The sequence below is a fragment of the Oryctolagus cuniculus genome, chromosome 9 (assembly GCF_051225735.1).
Source record: "Oryctolagus cuniculus isolate XC-2025 breed Fujian yellow rabbit chromosome 9, ASM5122573v1, whole genome shotgun sequence".
Classification (NCBI taxonomy): Eukaryota; Metazoa; Chordata; class Mammalia; order Lagomorpha; family Leporidae; genus Oryctolagus; species Oryctolagus cuniculus.
Genome location: NC_142875.1, coordinates 47,122 through 66,116, shown reverse-complemented (window position 1 = coordinate 66,116; position 18,995 = coordinate 47,122). Strand labels below are relative to the sequence as shown.

General features: G+C 47.0%; 1 protein-coding gene across 2 annotated transcripts; it reads left to right on the top strand.

Moving 5' to 3' along the window:
• The first annotated feature begins 824 nt into the window (after nt 1–824).
• On the top strand, nt 825–17,871 carry UPF3A (UPF3A regulator of nonsense mediated mRNA decay). 2 transcript variants are annotated; one of them, XM_008252270.5, is made up of 9 exons: nt 825–1,074; nt 1,163–1,269; nt 2,394–2,500; nt 6,944–7,042; nt 7,168–7,278; nt 10,302–10,357; nt 10,452–10,610; nt 14,177–14,337; nt 16,890–17,871. In XM_008252270.5, exons 1-9 carry the CDS (start codon nt 967–969, stop codon nt 17,065–17,067), a joined length of 1,086 nt encoding a protein of 361 aa, XP_008250492.1. In that variant the 5' UTR covers nt 825–966; the 3' UTR covers nt 17,068–17,871. The 2 variants fall into 2 exon arrangements, with proteins under 2 accessions (XP_008250492.1, XP_051685368.1); XM_051829408.3 differs by lacking the exon at nt 14,177–14,337.
• The last annotated feature ends 1,124 nt before the right edge of the window (nt 17,872–18,995 follow it).

The following is an 18,995-nucleotide window of genomic DNA, read 5'->3' as shown; positions in this document are numbered from 1 at the left end:
AATTTTGCTGGTGAACTGACTCAATACCGGTGCATGGGGCCTGGCTGTTGGCTGCTCTACTGCCTGGCCCACAGGTGAGGGCACTGCAGCAAGTGCGTTCCCCCCACAGGTAAATCGCACAGCAGAACGAAGGTGCACTGTGGTGCTGCTTGACAAACACCAGCTTCCTCAACTGTGTCTGCGAGAACGGAACGGTGGTATCATAGTATTGTGTTATGTTCTGTACTGTCATACCAAGTATTGTACTAAGTATAGCATTGTAGTACTATACTGAGTATTCCGTACAACCACTTTATGTAGTATTGTAGTCCTGAGTACTAAGTTGTAGTTTTGTAACATTGCAAGTATTCTATTTTACACTCATTGTTCCAAGTATTATAGTAAGTATTCTGCCCCGAGCAGCGTATCAAAGTGCCCTGTACTGAACATGGCAGTGTGTGCTACCACAGTATTTTCCAAGAATTGTGGTATTCTCTGCTAAGTATTGTAGTATTCTGTATTAAGTACCACATTAAGTATATTTCTTGTAGTAGCGTAGTATTCTATACTACGCATTCTAGTATCGTAGTTACCTAGTACTGTATTCTGCAGTAAGTGTCGCACTGTTTTCTGTATTAAACACCACAGCGTTTTGTACTAAGTACGGCAGTGTCGTGGTAGTCTTGCGGTAGGTGTTCTGTAGGGTCGCACCAGGCACTCCTCAGGGACTGCGCGCGCGCACAGCGCCCCACCGGGGCTCTGCCCGAGCCTCCGATTGCCCCTCCCCGGCAGCTGACCGGAACAGCCTGTGAGCCGCAGGCGCGCGCCCAGGTGACCGCGGCGCCGAGTTCTCGCGAGGTTTCGGCGGCGGGCGCGCGGCGGCGGCGGCCCCGCGGCGGGTACGACCTGCGCTCCGCGGGGCCGAGGCCGGAGGGCGGCCGTTGCTGTGCGGGGCCGGAGTGCGAAGGAGGCGTCCGGACGAGAGCCATGGAGATCCCGTTCCGACGAGAGCTCGGGACGCCGCCAGCCTCGTCCTCCGGCTGCGGGAGCGGCGCGGGCAGAGCTCGCGAGGAGAAGAGGGCCGCGCTCAGCAAGGTGGGGCGGGGCGGGGGCGCGGCGCGGAGGGCCGGCGCCTGCGGGGCGCCTGCGGGGCGCGGGCCCTGACGGCCGGCTCGGTCCGCAGGTGGTGGTGCGGCGGCTCCCGCCCGGCCTCACCAAGCGGCAGCTGGAGGAGCAGCTGCGCCCGCTGCCCGCGCACGACTACTTCGAGCTTTTCTCGGCGGACCTCAGGTGAGGGCGGGAGGTGGCCGGGGCCTCCGCACCTGCTGCCGGCGCGCCCGTCCCTGCCGCGGGGCTGCTGGCCGTGTGCGCCTCCGGTGCTTCGTCTGTGCGGCCTGTAAAAGCGAATCGCGTTGAGACTCTGCCGAGTGAGTGGCAGACGTGCGTGAGCTGGTTCGGACCCAGCAGGAGACAGGCAGGGTGCCCTGTGCTGCAGCCCCTGTCATTACCGTGTATTGATAGGAATGCCAGTTCAAGGAAAGCATCGTTAGCAGGTGAATGACGTCCAGAACGACTGGCGGATATGCGAGGACCGGCGTTGGGCGCAGGATCTTGGCCTGGGGTCCCAGGCCGGTCTTGAGCTGACCGCTCCTGAGGGCCCTGATTCCCCGGAGCTGCAGAGCTCTGTGGGAGGGGCTGGAAGTCGCCGCCTGCGCAGAATGTTGGTGACCGTGGCATAGGGGAGGACGCTTAGTTCTCTGTGTGGACCCCATCCATGGGCCACCATAAATACTTTATTCTTAAGAATTTTATTTATTTTATGTGAAAGGCAGAGTTAGCCCTTCCATCCCTCTGGTTCACTCCCCAGATCGCTGCAGCGGCTGGGGCTGGGCCAGGCCGAAGCCAGGAGCTTTTTCTGGGTCTCCCACCTGGAGCAGGGGTCCAGGCACTTGGGCTGTCTTTGACTGCTTCCCGAGGCCGTTAGCAGGGAGCTGGCATTGCAGGCAGCGGCTTAATTTACTATGCCTCAACACTGGCCCCCATAAGTACTTTTAAAAAAAAGCAAATCTAAATATTATCCGGATTAACGCGGAGTCCCTCTTACAGTATACATTTTCTTGAATGAGCCATGAGTTACACAGCATCCTGGTCGTCTGTGTTCGGAACACTTTGTTTTTTCAACCTCTGAGGACCAGGATTCTAACTCTGACATTGCAGAGAAGCTGGCCTAAGACATCTCTTTCTGGCTGATTACAAGGATCTCAGTTAGTGGTTTTTGGTTTGTTTGTTGCTAAAGAATATCCAAATTGCTGTAATTAACCGGGAGATGGTTTTTTGGCATAAGCAAATGAAGGAAAGGGGACCCTGTGTTTGTACTAAGCGGTAAGCGGTTTTCCTGTTGTATCTTGTTTCAGTCTGTGTCCTCACCTCTACTCGAGAGCATACATCAATTTTAGGAATCCTGATGACATCCTTCTTTTCCGAGATCGTTTTGATGGATTTATCTTCATTGACAGCAAAGGTTTATCACTGTTTTCAACTCTTACAGTCTCGAAGTACAACAATGGGCTTGGGTGTAATTTTTGTGAGTTTTAGTTAGTTCTCAGAGACTAATCTAAAATAAGATATTGTGAGTATATTGTGATTGGGTGCTACTCTTAAAGTTGTAAATCATAATTTAGTCTATGTAATGGCGACAACTTGTGTATTATTGTTAGAGTGAAGTTTTTCTATATTTTATCCTTCTTTCATATAGATTTTCTGAATCTGAGTGTGTGTCTTCCTAACAGCACTGTTCATCCTTCACCCCTTCTCGGTAATGTCGCGGGGAGGGGTTGTGACCCTGAGCTCCAGTCAGGCCTGCGTGGATGACAAGATTTGTCCTGCTCTGTGTGGGTTCAATCCCCTGTACCTTCTGGTTATGCCTTTGATGTCCACTCCTCCTTCCCTGTTGGACTGCCAGGTGTGGCTTCTTTGCTGTCAAGTCTGAATCCGTCTTAGAGCAATTTGTCTCACTCATCAGGCACCCTCTCCCTCTCCTCCCACCCTCCGTGTGAATCAGTGTGTCCTTCTCCACTGAGGGTGATGGATAAACAAGATTGTCAGAGTGGCTGAGCTGGGGGCCAGGTCAAAATCTGTTTGACATTTGTGTTGGCTTGTTTATTTGTTCAACTGTCTTTTATTTACTTTTCAAAAAATATTGAAGTGGGGTAGGAATTGAGGTGCAGTGGGGTAAGCTGCTGCTTGTGACGCTGGCATGCTGTATGGAACACCGGTTCAAATTCAGGCTGCTCTGTTTCTGCTCCAACTCCCTGCTATCCACCGGGGAAGGCAGCAGGTGATGACCGGGTACTTGGGCCCCTGTCACCCACATGGAGACCAGGAAAGATTCCAGACTCTTAGCTTGGCCTAGCTCAGCCCTGGCTGTTGTGGGCATTTGGGGAGTGAACTAGCAGATGCAGCATATCTCCCTCTGCCCCTCTCTCCCTTTCTCCCCTCCCTTTTTCTGTCACTCTGCCTTTCAAATAAATATCTTATTTAAGCATTGGCAGATAGATATAACAAAGTCTGTTATCTTACCGTTTTTGTAAGAGTGCAGTTCCCTAGTGTTGAGTGTGATCTCCTCGAGCAGCCGTCTCCAGGACTCCTTCCATCTCGTAGCACTGAAACTACACATGCGCCCCACCCCTGGCAGCCGCCATTCTGCTGTATGCTCTGTGAATCTGACTCCTCTGGGTACCTCGAGTTGGTGGAATCATGTGTTGTCGTTTCGTGACTGCCTTATTTTACTTAGCTTAATGCCCTCAGGTTTGCCCATGTTGCAGCATATTGCAGAGTTTCATTCCCTTTTCAGGCTGAGCAGTGTTCCACAGCGTGAGTATACGATGTCTTAGCTGTTGTGCACAGTGCTTCTGGAATGTGAGTGTACACATAGAGCTTTGACACCCTGCTCCCAGTTCTTTTAGATATAGATGCACAAGTGGAGTCAGCTGATCATTTCGTAATTCTACTTTTAATTTTTTGAGGAGTTTTTGTTTTCCATAGCAGCGGTAACACTGTATCTCCCACCAGTGGTGCACAAGGATGTAGTGACTCCCCATCCTCAGCAACACTGATTATCTTCTGGTTTTTCTTGTTGGGTTCTGCAGTAGCGACCTCCTGAGTTTGAAATGCTGTCTCATTGGGACCGAGGTGTGCATTCTGTAATGACTGTTGATGTCTGGCATCTTCCCCTGTGCTCGTTGACGATTTGTATACCGTCTTTGGAGAAAGATCCAAGTCCTTTGCCCTTTTTTAGATTGTGTTTTTGAGTTGTTGGATTACAGGAGTTCTCTGTGCATTGAGTGTCAGCCCCTCATCACATATGTGATTTGCACATGTTTCCTACTGTTCTTTAAGTTGCTGCCTTTTCTCTCTGCTGACTGGGAAGCAGAAGTGTGATGCATGGAGGTTTTTCTGTTTTCATATAGTCCAGTTTGTTTCCACGTTAGTTGCATGTGTCTTGGTGTCATATTCAAGAGTGTTGTAGTTTTAGGGCTTATGTTTAGGTTTAATCCACTTTGAGCCAATTTTTAATTGTGATGCTAGGTTAGTATTCAACCTCTTTCTGCAGTAGAGACCAGTTTCCACAGCCTTGTTGAGAAGCCTGTCCCTTCCCCCCTGAATGGCCTGGCACCCTTGTGCCACACATGTAACCACACATGTCGTTTAATTCTAGGCTGTCTCTTCCATGTGTGCCTATCTTTGTGCCAGCCCTGCATTGTTTGATTACTGTGGCTTTTTTTCTTTTTTATTTATTTATTTAATTTGAGAGGTCGAGTTACAGACAGTGAGAGGGAGAGACAGAGAGAGAGGTCTTCCTTCCGTTGGTTCACTCCCCAAATGGCCGCAACAGCTGGAGCTGTGCTGATCCAAAGCCAGGAGCCAGGAACTTCTTCCTGGTCTCCCACGTGGGTGCAGGGCCCCAAGAACTTGGGCCATCCTTTACTGCTTTCCCAGGCCATAGCAGAGAGCTGGACTGGAAGTGAAGCCACCGGAACTAGAACTGGCGCCCATATGGGATGCTGGCGCTGCAGACAGAGGATTAACCCGTTGCACTGGGGCGCCGGCCCCTACTGTGGCTTTCTAATCAGGTTCGAGGTCAGAGGGCAAGTCAGCTGCCATTTGATGAGCCTCTACTATGAGGCATCAGACATTATCCCTGCTGCATCAGTGCTGCTTGCCTCCTGATACCTTTTTTTTTTTTTTTAATATTTATTTATTTGAAAATCAGAGTTACATAGAGAGAGGAGAGGTGGGCGGCCGGGGGAGGGGGGATAGGGTCTTCCATCAGCTGATTCACTCCCCAAATAGCTGCAATGGCCGGAGCTTGACCAATCCGGAGCCAGGAGATTCTTCCGGGTCTCCCACGTGGGTGCTGGGGCCCAAGGACTTGGGTCATCTTCTACTGCTTTCCCAGGCCATAGCTGGATGGGAAGTGGAGAAGCCGGGACTTGAACCAGCGCCCATATGGGATGCCGGCACTGCAGGCGGCAGCTTTACCCACTATGCCACAGTGCCGGCCCCGATACTTACCTTTATCCCATATGGTTGAGGTTAGCGCAGAAATGTCTCCAGGGAAATGAGAGCTGTGTCACAGTACCTGATCTTTGCCGCCAGGGCAAAGACAGTACTTGGGCTTAGCGTGGAGGTGGAAGTGTCCCATTTGCTGATGCAGCAGATGACAAGTTCCCTTAGTGAACGTTTCTCTTTGTGTATCTGTGCCCCTCAGCTTCCATTCTCAACCTTTTAACTTGAAGCAGGTCTTAGATGCTGTTTGACCCTTTGAAGGTCCTCTTTTACCCCTGTGTGTGTGTGTGTGTGTGTGTTTTTAATTTGAAAGACAGTGACAGAGGGGACAGAGGGAGGGAGGGCAGGAGAGAGGTGTCTTCCATCTGCTTGTTCACTCCCCAAATAGCCATAATGGGGGGGCTGAATCAGATTGAAGCCAGGAACCTAGAACTCCATGCAAGTCTCCCATGTGGATGCAGAGGCCCACACACTTGGCCCATCTTGTGCTGCTCTCCCAGGCACATCAGACAGGAGCTAGATCAGAAACAGAGCAGGGGCCGGTGCTGTGTAGCAGGTAAAGCCGCTGCCTGCAGTGCCGGCATCCCATATGGGCGCTGGTTTGAGACCTGGCTGCACCACTTCCCATCCAGCTCTCTGCTGTGGCCTGGGAAAGCAGTAGAAGATGGCCCACGTCCTTGGGCCCCTGCACCCATGTGGGAGACCTGGATGGAGCTCCTGGCTCCTGGCTTCAGATAGGCACAGCTCCGCCCATTGCAGCCAATTGGGGAGTGATCCAGTGGATGGAAGATACCTCCCTCCCTCCCTCCCTCCCTCTCCCTCTCCCTATCTCCTTCTCTCGACCTCTCCTTCTCTCTCTGTATAACTGTGACTTTCACATAAATTAACAAAACAAAACAGAAAATAGAGCAGCCTGGACTCAAACCAGTGCTCAGGTGAGATACGGGCGTTGTAGGTAACATCTTAATGTGCTGTGCCACTGTGATGGCCCAGTGTGTCTCATTTAAGCAAAGTAATTTCTGACCTTCTTTAACAGATTGAATTAACCTTTTAATATAAAATGTAAACTGACACTGAGAAACCTGACTATTTGATGATATTTTAATTATGAGGTGTAAGTTACCTTGTGAACAGTTTGGTGGCTTGTGACTGTATCATTACAGAACTTTGACCTACAGCGTGAAGAATGTTCTGTTTAGTGAGTAACTGCTCCTCCTCTGTTGGAGTCTGGAGTTTGACTGGTGAGGGCTCAGGTGTTTGAGAACAGTATTCAGTTGTAGTTGCAGCAGTGATGATGGTCTAGAACCTTGGGCTTGTCCTTGTGTAGCGTAGAGCAGGGCCTTCCAAACGACGGAGCTGAGGCTCATGGTGGTCTTGGGTCTGTTTGTGGTTGAAGGCCTGGAGTACCCAGCTGTGGTTGAATTTGCTCCGTTCCAGAAGGTAGCCAAGAAAAAGCTGAAGAAGAAAGATGCCAAGACTGGAAGCATCGAAGACGGTAAGCTCTTTCCAGACGCTGGCTCGTGAAGCTGCCAGAGGAAATCCACTGATGGAGGATGATTCCTGTCCCAGGCCTGGGGAGGAATGTATTTATTTTGATTTTGCATTTTTTTCTCCTCATAGATCCTGAGTACAAGAGGTTTTTAGAAGCTTACTCTGTGGAAGAAGAGAAAACCAGTGCCAGTCCTGAAACTCTCCTGGGAGAACTGGAGGCGAGGGCGAGGGAGCTCACTGGTCTGCTTTACTCCTTTCTTCTTTCCCCTGGGATATTTATTTAGAGAATCTGTTCTACATTTTCATGATTTTGAATTCAAAATAAAGCACTAAAGCGAATGACAGGATGTACTGAGGATACATCTTGCCCGTACCAACTCTGGGTCTGGACGAGGGACAGAGCAGTGAACAGGATGTACAAGGTGTCTGCCTTCGTGGCTGCCTTCTCGTGGTGGGTGGTGGGGAGTAAGCACACCCGTCAGGGTAGCCAGAGCCTCTGGGTTGGTGATGGACACCACAAGTGTAGTGAACTGGAACAGCAGGAAATTTCCTCTGCGCTCTGTGACGTGGCAGAAGGTAAGGAAAGCTGTGCAGGAGTTGGAGGCTGAGCCGTGGGACTGTAGGAGCAGCAGGTGCACAAGGAGCAAGGGGCGGTGTGGTTGGAGAGGCAGGGAGTGCACCTGGGCAAGAGGTCTGACTTACGTCCCCTTCCTGGAGAAGGGGCAAGGGCTCTGGTTGACACACTTTGCTGGGTCCAGGAGGTTGTGCTAGGCTGGCAGAGGCAGTGTGTATTTTGGAAGGTGGGGTAGACCACACATGCTGGTGGGTTGGATGTGGGAGGTCAGGGGCAAAAAAAAAAAAAGATTCTTGGAGTTGTAGATTGTGGCACTGACACTGAGAAGGCAAGGACTGTGGTAAGTTTCAGGGGCAAAAAATTGAGATTTCACTGTTGAACTCACTAAATTTAAGGAGAGCTAGGAAAAGCAAAGAGCCGTTACAGAAGTGACCTTCCTGCCCCTCCCGTTCCTCTTTCACTTTGCTTCAGTGTCCCCTTGTGCAGGGTCTGTCATTTCAGAGCGTTGTAAGGTAGCCCTTTTGCTGCCTTTTGTTGTGTCCCCTTCATCTCGCAGTGCCAGTGTCTCGGGGCCTGCCACACAGTGCTCAGAGCCTTAGACGTTGCTGGGTTGAACTGAGAGTCTCCTGGCACTCATTCATTCATTTTCCCCAGGACTGGGTCTCAGAGCCTTGCTTCCAATCTGAAATTTGAATGTTAAGCAAGCAGTTTTTGCTTTTTTAGCTTTTGGCTTTCAGTAGCTTCTCATGTGCAAGTCTTAGGGTGAAATGGAAGTAGGAAACTCTAGTTGGCAAGGACTGTGTCATGAGTTTCTTCAGAGCACACAGGCCTGGAATCAGCTCGAAGAGGTGACACCCAGCAAGTGCCATTGCCTTCCCAAGCCTCGCGTTCCTCTTGTGAGAGAAGTGTACAGCACACAGAACAGCAGTGGGAGCTGTCCTTGCACTGGTTAAATTGATATTAGTGGTTATGCATGTTTGTTGATAAAGTATACTTTTACGGTGTATAAAACACTTTCTTATATAGGGTCTCGTTTACCAGTCCTATGAATTCTGTGGGTAACAGAGCAGCCAGTTTGTAGGAGACAGGATCCAAAGGATGTCAGGCTGTAGCTCATCTGAGGTGATCTCACCTGTTCCAGTGCCTGTCCTTACCCTGAGCCAGAGGCTTGGTCAACACAGAGGAGGGGTTTTTCCATAGCCACTGAACCTGCCAGCCAGTGTGGGTTTCTACGATGACATCAGTTCCTTCCATAGCTCCTGTGCCCGGCAGAGCTCCTCTTCAGGTGCCGTTTGAGGTGATGTCACTGTGTCAGGGGCCCTTGTTTCTGGGGGCCCCCGGCTAGGGGCTCTCCTCTAATTCCTGATCCTCAGAATTCCAGAAATGTCATGACAGTTTCAGATGCATTTAGGGATTCTCTGCAGCCCATTCAGCCTGAGATTGTGAGGACCTGCAGCACACATGGCACTGTCGTCTGCCTGCGTCTGCGTGTGTGCAGGTGCCAGAACCTGCAGGTCACAGCCAGTTCAGGTCGGGTCAGAGGCATGAAAGGCAGGACCAAGGTAGACTGTGTGGAAGTGTCTGTGCCATTTTGATTAGCAGTGCCGTGTGTGGTAACTTTCTGAATGAACTTTGAAAGAGTTTTGTCTTATCCTTCTGAGTTATCTACAGCATGGACATGGGTTCAGTCAGCACCCTTATTTGAGATGCCTGGTTCAGAAGTGTTTTGGATTTGGAATTTTTTCAGATTTGGGGATATGTGCATATATACTACGGGGAAGACCTGTATCTAAACGTGACATTCATATATGTTTTGTGTGTATCCTACACAGCCTGAAGATAATTTCATGCAGGTAGATGCATCTTTGAGGTGTTTTTTTTTTTTTTTTAATTTTTATTTATTTGAAAGGAAGAGTTAGTTATAGAGAAGCAGAGGCAGAGAGAGAAGTCTTCCATCTGCTGGTTCACCACCCCCCCCATGGCTGTAACAGCTGGAGCTGCACCAATCCAAAGCTGGGAGCCAGGAGCTCCTTCTGGGTCTCTAATGCAGTTGCAGGGGTCCAAGCATTTGGCCCATCTTGTACTGCTTTCCCAGACATAGCAGAGAGCTGGATTGAAAGTGGAACAGCTGGGTCTTGAACCAGCACCCATATGGGATGCCGGCGCTGCAGGCGACAACTTTACCCACTACGCCACAGCGTTGGTCCCGCACCTGTGTTTTGACAGCAACCTGCACATGAGATCAGGGGTAGCTTCCCAGGTCAGGTCAGTGCTCAAGAAGGTTCAGATTTTGGAACATTTCAGGTTTCAGATTTTCTGATTAGGGATGCTGCACCTGTGATACAAGGGAAAGAAGGAATAAATTTCCAGAATATTTGTGGATCAAAGTGAATGTATTAGTATGATTAGTATTGATGTGATGTATCTGCAGAAGTAGGAAGAGGTACTCATGACATTCAGAAAGTTTAACACCTGCTTGTTCTACTTTTATGCCATCTTTGTGAGTGGTGTTTTATGACTCTAAAGAGCCAGGAATTAGCTGTGTCCAAGAACTCTGGTACAGTGTATGCCCATGTAAATTTCACGAATAATACTATTCCTCTAATTACTTAAGGGTTAAATTGAAGATAAGTACTTGAAAAGAAGTCGTGTTTTTGGAATTAAATGCCACAAAATTTCTGTGTTTTAGCTAGAAGAACTACACCTCTTTTGGAATATATTAAAAATAGAAAATTGGAAAAGCAGGTAGGTCTGGCCCTCTACCTGGTGAGTGTCCTTCCTTCCTGGATCTGCCATTTCCATGCAGATGATTCATACTCATGTTTTTCCATGGATGCAGAGAATTCGGGAGGAGAAACGAGAAGAACGAAGGAGAAGAGAGTTAGAAAAGAAACGCTTGCGGGAAGAAGAGAAAAGAAAAAGAAGAGAAGAGGAGAGATGCAAAAGAAAAGAGGCAGATAAGCAAAAGAAAACTGCAGAGAAAGAAGTAAAGATTAAGGTAATTTTGGAGAAACATTCCATTTCTTTTTTCTAGGAATAGTTTTTCTAGGGAAGCAAAGGATTTTCTGTAACATAACTTCTCCCGTGGAATTCACTAGTGATAGAGTGAACAGTTCCTGAACAGTAACCCTCAAAAAACACACGACCATTTTCCTCGCGCAAGCCTGGCCAGGCTGTGCTGCAGGAGCTTGCAGTCTCAGGATCTCTGGGTCCAACCAAACTGCAGTTCGTTTCTTGCTCATGTGTCTCTTCTGCAGCAGTAGATGGCTTGCAGTGGTCATCTGGTGACCCAAGCTGATGGAGGCTCCATCTTGGCATCTGCTGTCAGTCTTTGTGACAGGAAAGGGATGTGTGACTTGGAAAACGGCACACAGTTCTCAAAGCTTGCAAGAGGAGGTGCCATGTGTTTTTTCTGCCCATGCCAGTCATATGGGTTTCCAAGGAAGCCTGGAATAACTGAGCAGCACTAATAAACAACACTGTTTCTTAAAATGTTTCTGTCTTCAAAACTTAAGAGGGAATAGAATGTCATTCAAGCACATTTGCTTCAGAGATAAAAGATACAGATGTGCAGGAGGAATAGATAAAGCATCTGTCCCTAAAACATTCGTCTGTAACAGTTTAAGTTTGCTTTGATAAGAATTGTGTAAAGATCTATGTGGTTTTAAAATTGCATAATCTGATAACATAGGTGAAATTCAGGAGCCCAACCAAGGCTGTTAAATAAAGGTGGTCGATCCCTTGTTGGCAAGGAGAGGGGCTGAATGGACAAAACCAGGCTTTTCCTTGGGAAGCAACTTCGAACCCTTCTTTTTCTGTGTCCTTGCCTCTTTGATGCACAAACACAGCTCTCCATAACCAAAGTATAGCAAACGGATTTCTTCTAACAAACATGTTCTCAAAAGTAAGAACTGACAGTCCTTGAAAGACAGCTAATAAATCTAGCTCTGTCACTTCCTGCTCATGCACCAGGAGTGACCTATTTGTAAATATTACGGTCACTGGCATGCAAACATCATCTGATCTCGTTTTCGTTTCCCTTTCCAGACGAGACCAACAGCTACCCCAGTGCCTCATGCTTTACATTCTCAAAATCACTTGTCAGCAGCTTCTTACTGACAGTTTTCAGAAAGAACCATTGAAACTTATAGCCCATGTCAACTATAATTTCAAGTAGAACTTTTGGGGTATAGCATTTTAGTTTTATGTTTTTTAAAGAATGAAATTAGAATCTAAAATAAGTCAAAGAAATGAAACAGATTTAAGTCAGTAAAAGTAAGTTCAGTGTCCTTCACAAAGAAAAAAAAATCAGAATAAACGTAGCACGAGAAAGAGCTGATTTCATCCAAATCTGGTAAAACAAACTCTAGGTGGCAGATCGGAGGCAGCAACAGGGAGCAACCAACCCTGGCTTCTGCCCTGAGTGTCTGGCACAGTGGCCAAACATGACATTTGAGATTCAGGTCGTCCAGCCCCAAGCTTAGTTTTTGATAAACATCTGTGCTCAACTTGGGGATCTGTGACCACAAGTCATTCAGAGAATTTAAATTATTAAAAACAAACAAACAAAATGTGTGGAGCAATATGCCGACAGATGAAAGGCAGAGATGTGGAGCATGTCCTCGTGACCAGTCCTAACTGTAGGAGCGACCCAGCTGTTGAGTTCCCCCTGAGAACTCTGAAACTGTGCTGTGAGCTTAAATTAGAAGTGAAATTCCAGAACGTACAAGTTAAAGGCTAGACAACATCATCTAGGAAATTGTGTGATCTTTTTCATGGAGTGCTTCAAAAAAGATGTATGTGTCTGTGATGGGTTGCACATTATATAGTGTGTGACCAAGTTACGAGCATAGGCAGGGCTTTGTGTGTGACCAGGTTACATGTATATAGTGTACACACATATGAAGGTGTATGTGTGTGTGAGAGTGAGGTACATGTATAAGCATAAGCACATACAAGGATTCTGTGTATATGACTGGGTTACACGTAAGTAGTGTACGCACAGATGAGTCATGTGAGTATGACTGGGTTACACATACGTAGTGTAAGGAAAGATGAGGTGTGTGTGTGTGACTGAGGTACATGTATGAGCTTGAGCACAGACGAGGGTGTGTGACCAGGTTACGTGCAGACATGGATGCTGGGCGAGAACACACCTGTCAGTAGCTGTTCATCTCCTGATGACCTTGTGGAGCTCCCACACATCCACTCCACCTTCTTCTATGAGTGTTCCTGGCTCATCTCCAGCTCTCTTGCTTGATGAATTTTTTTCAAGTGCACCTGCTGTTTTCCTCAGGCTTCTATGCCTACTCCCTCCACCCAGATATGTTGTGATGCCTTCTCATCTAGCCTCAATTTCCACCTTGTTCCTGTGGAGCCCTCCAGCTCCTTCTGTTGCCCTCGTCAGTGTCATGTCCTAACTTGTGAGGCCTGAGCTGGCCCCAGGCAGATGGTATCAGAGGCACAGAGTGAAGATTGTGGGTACAGAGTCATTTGTTGGATGAGTGCAGGTGGAGACTTGCACCTACCCAGAGCTTGCATTTATTACAGATGTATTGCTGCTGTCAGAGAGAGCAGTGTACTCGCTGAGGGGAAGGTCAAATTTAGGGAGTCCACACAGGATTACAATGCACTCACGTGATGAGAAACAACTTCTAGTGTTTTCCTCAACTTACGTCTTTTTTGTTTGTAAGTGAACTCATTTAACTGAACATAACTAGTTTTGCTACACTGAAATTTAAAATATGTTCAATTTTATGAGAATAAAATTCCCAGAAGTGCATCTGCTGGCTCTATTCTACAAAGGATTCTACCTGTACAGGCCCTGATGCAAAGACAGTCAAATTAGATGTGTCCCAGCATCTTGCTGCACGTGCTGTAAGAAAGAGGGTCATAAGTTTTGAAAGCTGTAAAGTGTCCTAAAAGCCATCTACCTAAAGCAACTTTTTGAAAAAAATTACAGAAATAATACTTGTTTATTTTAGGTAAACTAGAACCTGTGGTGAAGGAAAGAAAATCCTCAGAGACTGGTAGTCACTGTTCACACCATATACAGAGAGCCTTTCAGACAGTTCTCTGTGTGTGTACCTAGATAAGTCACAGCCTCGTAGGACATTGTGATCCACAACAGATGGTGTATGCAGTGGAGGCCCTGTGAGACCACATGGCCTGGGGATGGCGCAGCTTGTGTCTGTACGAGCACACTCTGTGGTGTTTGCATAACATGACTGCCTAGGGACATGCATCCAGAATGTTGTTAAATGGCATACAACTGTGGATGCATTAACTTTCACATTGAAATTGGAAAATTGTGAACCTCCTGTTTGTGACATTTTTTAATTCACCACATCAACTGCCACACCACTTCTTGTAACTACAGAATATTTTAGTGGCTGAAATATTGACTGTATTGAACCAAATCCAGGTGGTTTTTTTGGACTTCCAGCTTACATCATTTTGTTACTTAGATATTTGGGCTTGATATTTAGTATATATTTTTATTTAACAACTACTTTTATAATGTGCTCTTGAGGTTGGTATTTTACTAATATCATAATTTCTCAGCTTCTTAAGAAACCAGAAAAGGGAGAGGAACCAACTACAGAGAAACCAAAAGAAAGAGGCGAGGAAACTGATATTGGAGATGGAAAGCTGGAGACCTGTGCTTCCTGCACAGTCGTGAAGGCCAGGTCCTTGGAGAGCTCGCTGGAGGAGCTCAGGGAGAAGTGAGCAAGCTTTCATTCTTACCACACTTGAGCTTCCAGTTGTAGGGGTGTACCTGTGGCAGTGCAAGCATGTAGAGTGTTGCAGGACATGTGCATGCGTGTTTGTTTCTCAGCAGTCATGGGAGGAACCCAGGAGACCCCTGGGTCCCCAGCCCTATCTGCTGCTGATCACGGCTGCTGTCTTGGCCACTTCCCTCTTCTACTCAGGTGTCCCCTCTTGGGCTCTGGATCCTGTATCTTTAGTCTTTGGGGCCCTTATTTCCAGTCTTTTCCTCCCTTGTGATTTTTATCAGTTTGTCATGAAATGCCGGTCTAGTTGCTCTTCTGGTCCTCCTTCATGTTGTCTACAGAATTCACAGCCCGTTCTTTTAGGGCTGGCAAGTCTTTTGTGATAGACAAATAGAATCCAAGTGTTAGGTAAATTGTCCCCAGTCCTTAGCTGTGGGTTTTGACCAGCATCTCTTGATCCTGCCTTCTGCTGGCCTTGCCCCTGTGTGTCCTGGGGTGTCCAATGCAGTGAGCAGCAGGAGTCCTGGCCCAAGAGCAAGCCTGCTTCGTGTGCAGCTCTGTGGAGAGAGCTTCTCTGGACACAGCACTCTACCCTCTGGACCAGAGAGACCTGCTCCTGATCCACCCCTGGCCACGGGCCACATGCAGCTGGGCTTTCTCTGACTTTAAGAACCGTTGAGCTGAGCAGCTGTTTATTTGTTTACTATTCATTTAGTGTTTCAGTAGATGCATGAATATAACTACTGGCATTACCAAACTATTTATTTTACCTATGCTTGAAGCAGAAGTCACGCTGTCAGTAGTAAGGGCTGTGTTGGGATGGGATGTTCTTCTGGACTCCAAGGAAAGCCTCTCTACCATTCTTAGTTTCAGTGACTTTTTCTGTAAGAAAAGGAGGCATTTTATTTACTTTGGAGGGTTATTGAGAATTGGAAAAGTACATGGAGTACCAAAATGCTTACAGCATGTCTGTCACTCAGGTGTAGTGACAGATACTGTTGTTACATCTATTTGTGTTGGTAGCAGTTGGCAGTACTCGGGTGGAACTCACTGTAGACAGGGAGACTGGTGGATTGCACGGGTTACTGACCCTTTGTGTTGAGTCACAGGTCTTGGGTCGACAGTGAGAAAGAGCAAAGGGACATGGCGAGAAGGTGTAAGAGAAAAGTTGAAACACAAAGATGTCCTGCAGATGATGGCAGAAAGCACAGGCTCACCATGCGTGTGAGCACCTTTGGGAAGGAGTGTGGATGAGCTGGGGTGGGGGAAAGGATGTGCCTGAGACAGGGAGGAAGGGGAGCCAGGATGGGAGTGTCCCTGTGGAGGCCGCAGAGAACCAGGGACCTGGTTCATGACTCAGCTGGGGATCTTTGCTCAGCTCCGTGCTGAGGGTGCACGTGGTACGTCCATGGTCTTACAGCTGTTCTTTGCAAACCTTTTTTTTTTTTTTTCATTAAACTGGAAATGAAAAATCTGCCTGGCTGTGTTGAGGTCTGGGATTCTATTCTGACAGTGTGAAGCATTACTAGGGTAGTTGTACACCCTGAAATTCAGATCTGGGAATGAAATCAGCCATCATCTTTTCTCAGAGAATCAAGTTATTTTTCACCAGGCAAAATTAGTTTTATTTACTATAGAACTAGCACATTTATTCAGTTTGTTTGAGGAGAGGAGTGTAAAGTTCACCCCTAGAGAAGGGTGCTAGGTGCAGCAGGTAAGGAGTTCTTTGGGACACTGCACTCTACCGGAGTGCCTGGGTTTGAGTCCCAGCTCTGCTCCTGACTCCAGCTTCCTGCACATCCTGGAGGGAGGCAGTAAGTAACGGCTCTCTGTGTGCATGTGGGAGACTTGATTAATTCAGGCCCCTGGTGCGCTCTCTCCCTCTCCCTCTCCCTTCCCCCGTCCAAGTAAATAAAAATAAGTAATAAAATGTTAAGACGTTTACCCTTAAGCAGAGAAAATAAAAGATATTTCATTAATTTTTTATATTAAAACATTCTGATTGTTAGTGTATAATGAAATGGCTCAGTCATGCCTAAATTGGTTCTGCACAGAAAACACAGGATTGACGGAAGTTGCATGGTGTGGATAGGGAGGCCAGCTGTGATCTACGTGAAAATTGCTTGTTACTATGTCAGTAACTATTCCGGTTCACAGGTCTGAAAGGCTGTCTCTCTGGATGTCTGTGCCTCATTTTATTTCAGTCCTGTATTTATCTTGAGGGACCAAGATGGACTTGTTTGAGTTTTCATCTCAAACTGGGAGGGGAATGCCCTGACTGCTGTTTCCCACAGAGTGGTTTGAGCAATAATATTTTCCCAGATACCTACTTTGATTTCCAACTGTCTCTTTTTCCATAGGTTTTGTTTTTTTGTTTTTTGTTTTTTTGGCCTCATAATGCCTAGCTTCTGGGATGTGCTATGAAAAGGGCTGATTTCAGCCGTAAGGTTGATTTCCTTTATACAGCTTTATCATCAGGCCTACAGAGATACTGTGTGTGGTGTTGGCCCTTGGGGGACCTTGCTCTTCTTCTACCTTGGCAGGACCAGCCGGCCATGCAGCTGCATCAGCCAGGAACTCGCCTCCGAGTATGTGAGTGTGGCCAAAGACCCTCTGAGGAGGGCTGTGGCGGGAGGAGTGGGGAGGCAGAAGACTCAGCAGGGACTGGTCCCGAGAAGAGTGAAGAGGCAGAGTGAGTCCTTGTGTGCACCTTGTTTGTGACAGCCTCTGGTCCCCATGGATGAGAAGGGCATCCCTGAGATCTGTACCCTGGAATGTAACCTGACTCCTTAGGAAGGGAGCTGCGTGCTGGAAATACAGAGGGCACATGGAAACATCTGGAAATCATTCTCAAAGGAGTAATCATTTAAAAATTGGGCATAAATTTAAAAGATTTTTAACATTCTTAATATAAGCTAATATTTACCACTTAGCCATAACAGGAAATGATTTATTAGAAAGTAGAAAAAATAGTAAAACATGGAAAAAAATTAGTACTGTGTTGGTATTAATTCTAAAGCACTTTGTGAATAGCATCCATTTTGGGTCTTTTGCAGTTTTTTTTAGCACATGATCTGTCAAAATCTGTGTCTGGTGGTTCTTGTTAGCCCTCTCTGAGCTACAGTGCCAAGGAAAGAGCAGTTCTTGTTCCTTTGTAACCACTAAAATTCAGCCACTTCTTCAAAGTCTATTGTATTTTTTCATTCTTGCCCTTTGGTTTGACCGCTGACTGGTTTGACTGGCTAAAACAGTTTCACAGCCTTGTGAATGGATACGCACCGGATTTGTAACCATTGTGGTTGCTAGATCTCCAGAGAAGCAGAAATGTCATGTGGAGCAGGGATAACCCGGGTTAGCTTCTATAGCCTGCCTTTCTGGGTCTTAGGCACTTTTATTTTTAAATAGCTTAATGTAAATGTTAAAACTGTGTTCTACAGTACTTCTTCCTTTTTTAAAATGTTAATGTTTTTGACTCTGTGCTTTAACCATTTGTTAAATAAAAGTGTTTGTTGCTGTGGGTTTTAAGTCCTGAAGTTATGGTACTTTTCCTAAGTAGAATTTTGTATAAAATATGCTTTTTTAAAATGTGGCTTCTATTTGAATATTTTTCTAATTGTACCCATTTCTTGTTAGTGATTAATTATGAAATGTCTATTCATTAAAAACTCAGAAATCATTTGTCACCTAAAAACCCACGACTGCTGTAGGTAGCCAATTGCTTTTTTTTTTTTTTTTTTTTTTTTTTTTTGACAGGCAGAGTGGACAGTGAGAGAGAGAGACAGAGAGAAAGGTCTTCCTTTTTGCCGTTGGTTCACCCTCCAATGGCCGCTGTGGCCGGCGCACTGCGCTGATCCGAAGCCAGGAGCCAGGTGCTTCTCTTGGTCTCCCATGCGGGTGCAGGGTCCAAGGACTTGGGCCATCCTCCACTGCACTCCCAGGCCATAGCAGAGCTGGCCTGGAAGAGGGGCAACCAGGATAGAATCCGGCGCCCCGACCGGGACTAGAACCCGGGGTGTCAGCGCCGCAGGTGGAGGATTAGCCTATTAAGCTGCGGCGCTGACAAGGTAGCCAATTTCATGGCATGGCTGTGTTCTTGTCCATGGGAGAAATACTTGCTGTGTTTTTACAAGGGTCCTGGCTGAAAAGAGCTGGGTGGTAAGATGTTCTACACTTTGCAGGCCATGTGTCTGCCACTGGGCTCTGCCATTCTTGTGAGAAGGCACCTGAAGCAATGTGTAAGTGAATGGGTGAGACCATTATTTCAAAAAAACTTTATAAAGAGAGGCACGGGCTTTATTTGGCTTGCAGGCAGCAGGCCCTGCTCAGAGCATGGGCCAGATGGTCCTCATTGCACATTGTCTCTGATCTGAGATGGCAGGACACAGTGCACCTCGTTTCTGAGATGTCTTGGTGGTTCTGGCTTGTTGCCTGGAGTTCCTTAGAAAATACTGATTTAAAACTGGTTCTTAGACTTTTTAGTCTCAGCATCCATTTTCGTTGTTAAAAATTGCAGCACCAAGGATATAGGGTGTATCAACTAGGTTAAATCTGTTGATGTTTCTTATACTTGAAAACAGAAACGTTTAAAACACAAGAACACATATACACACTGAGATAGTTGATTTGGGTGGGCAATGCCTAGAGAATTG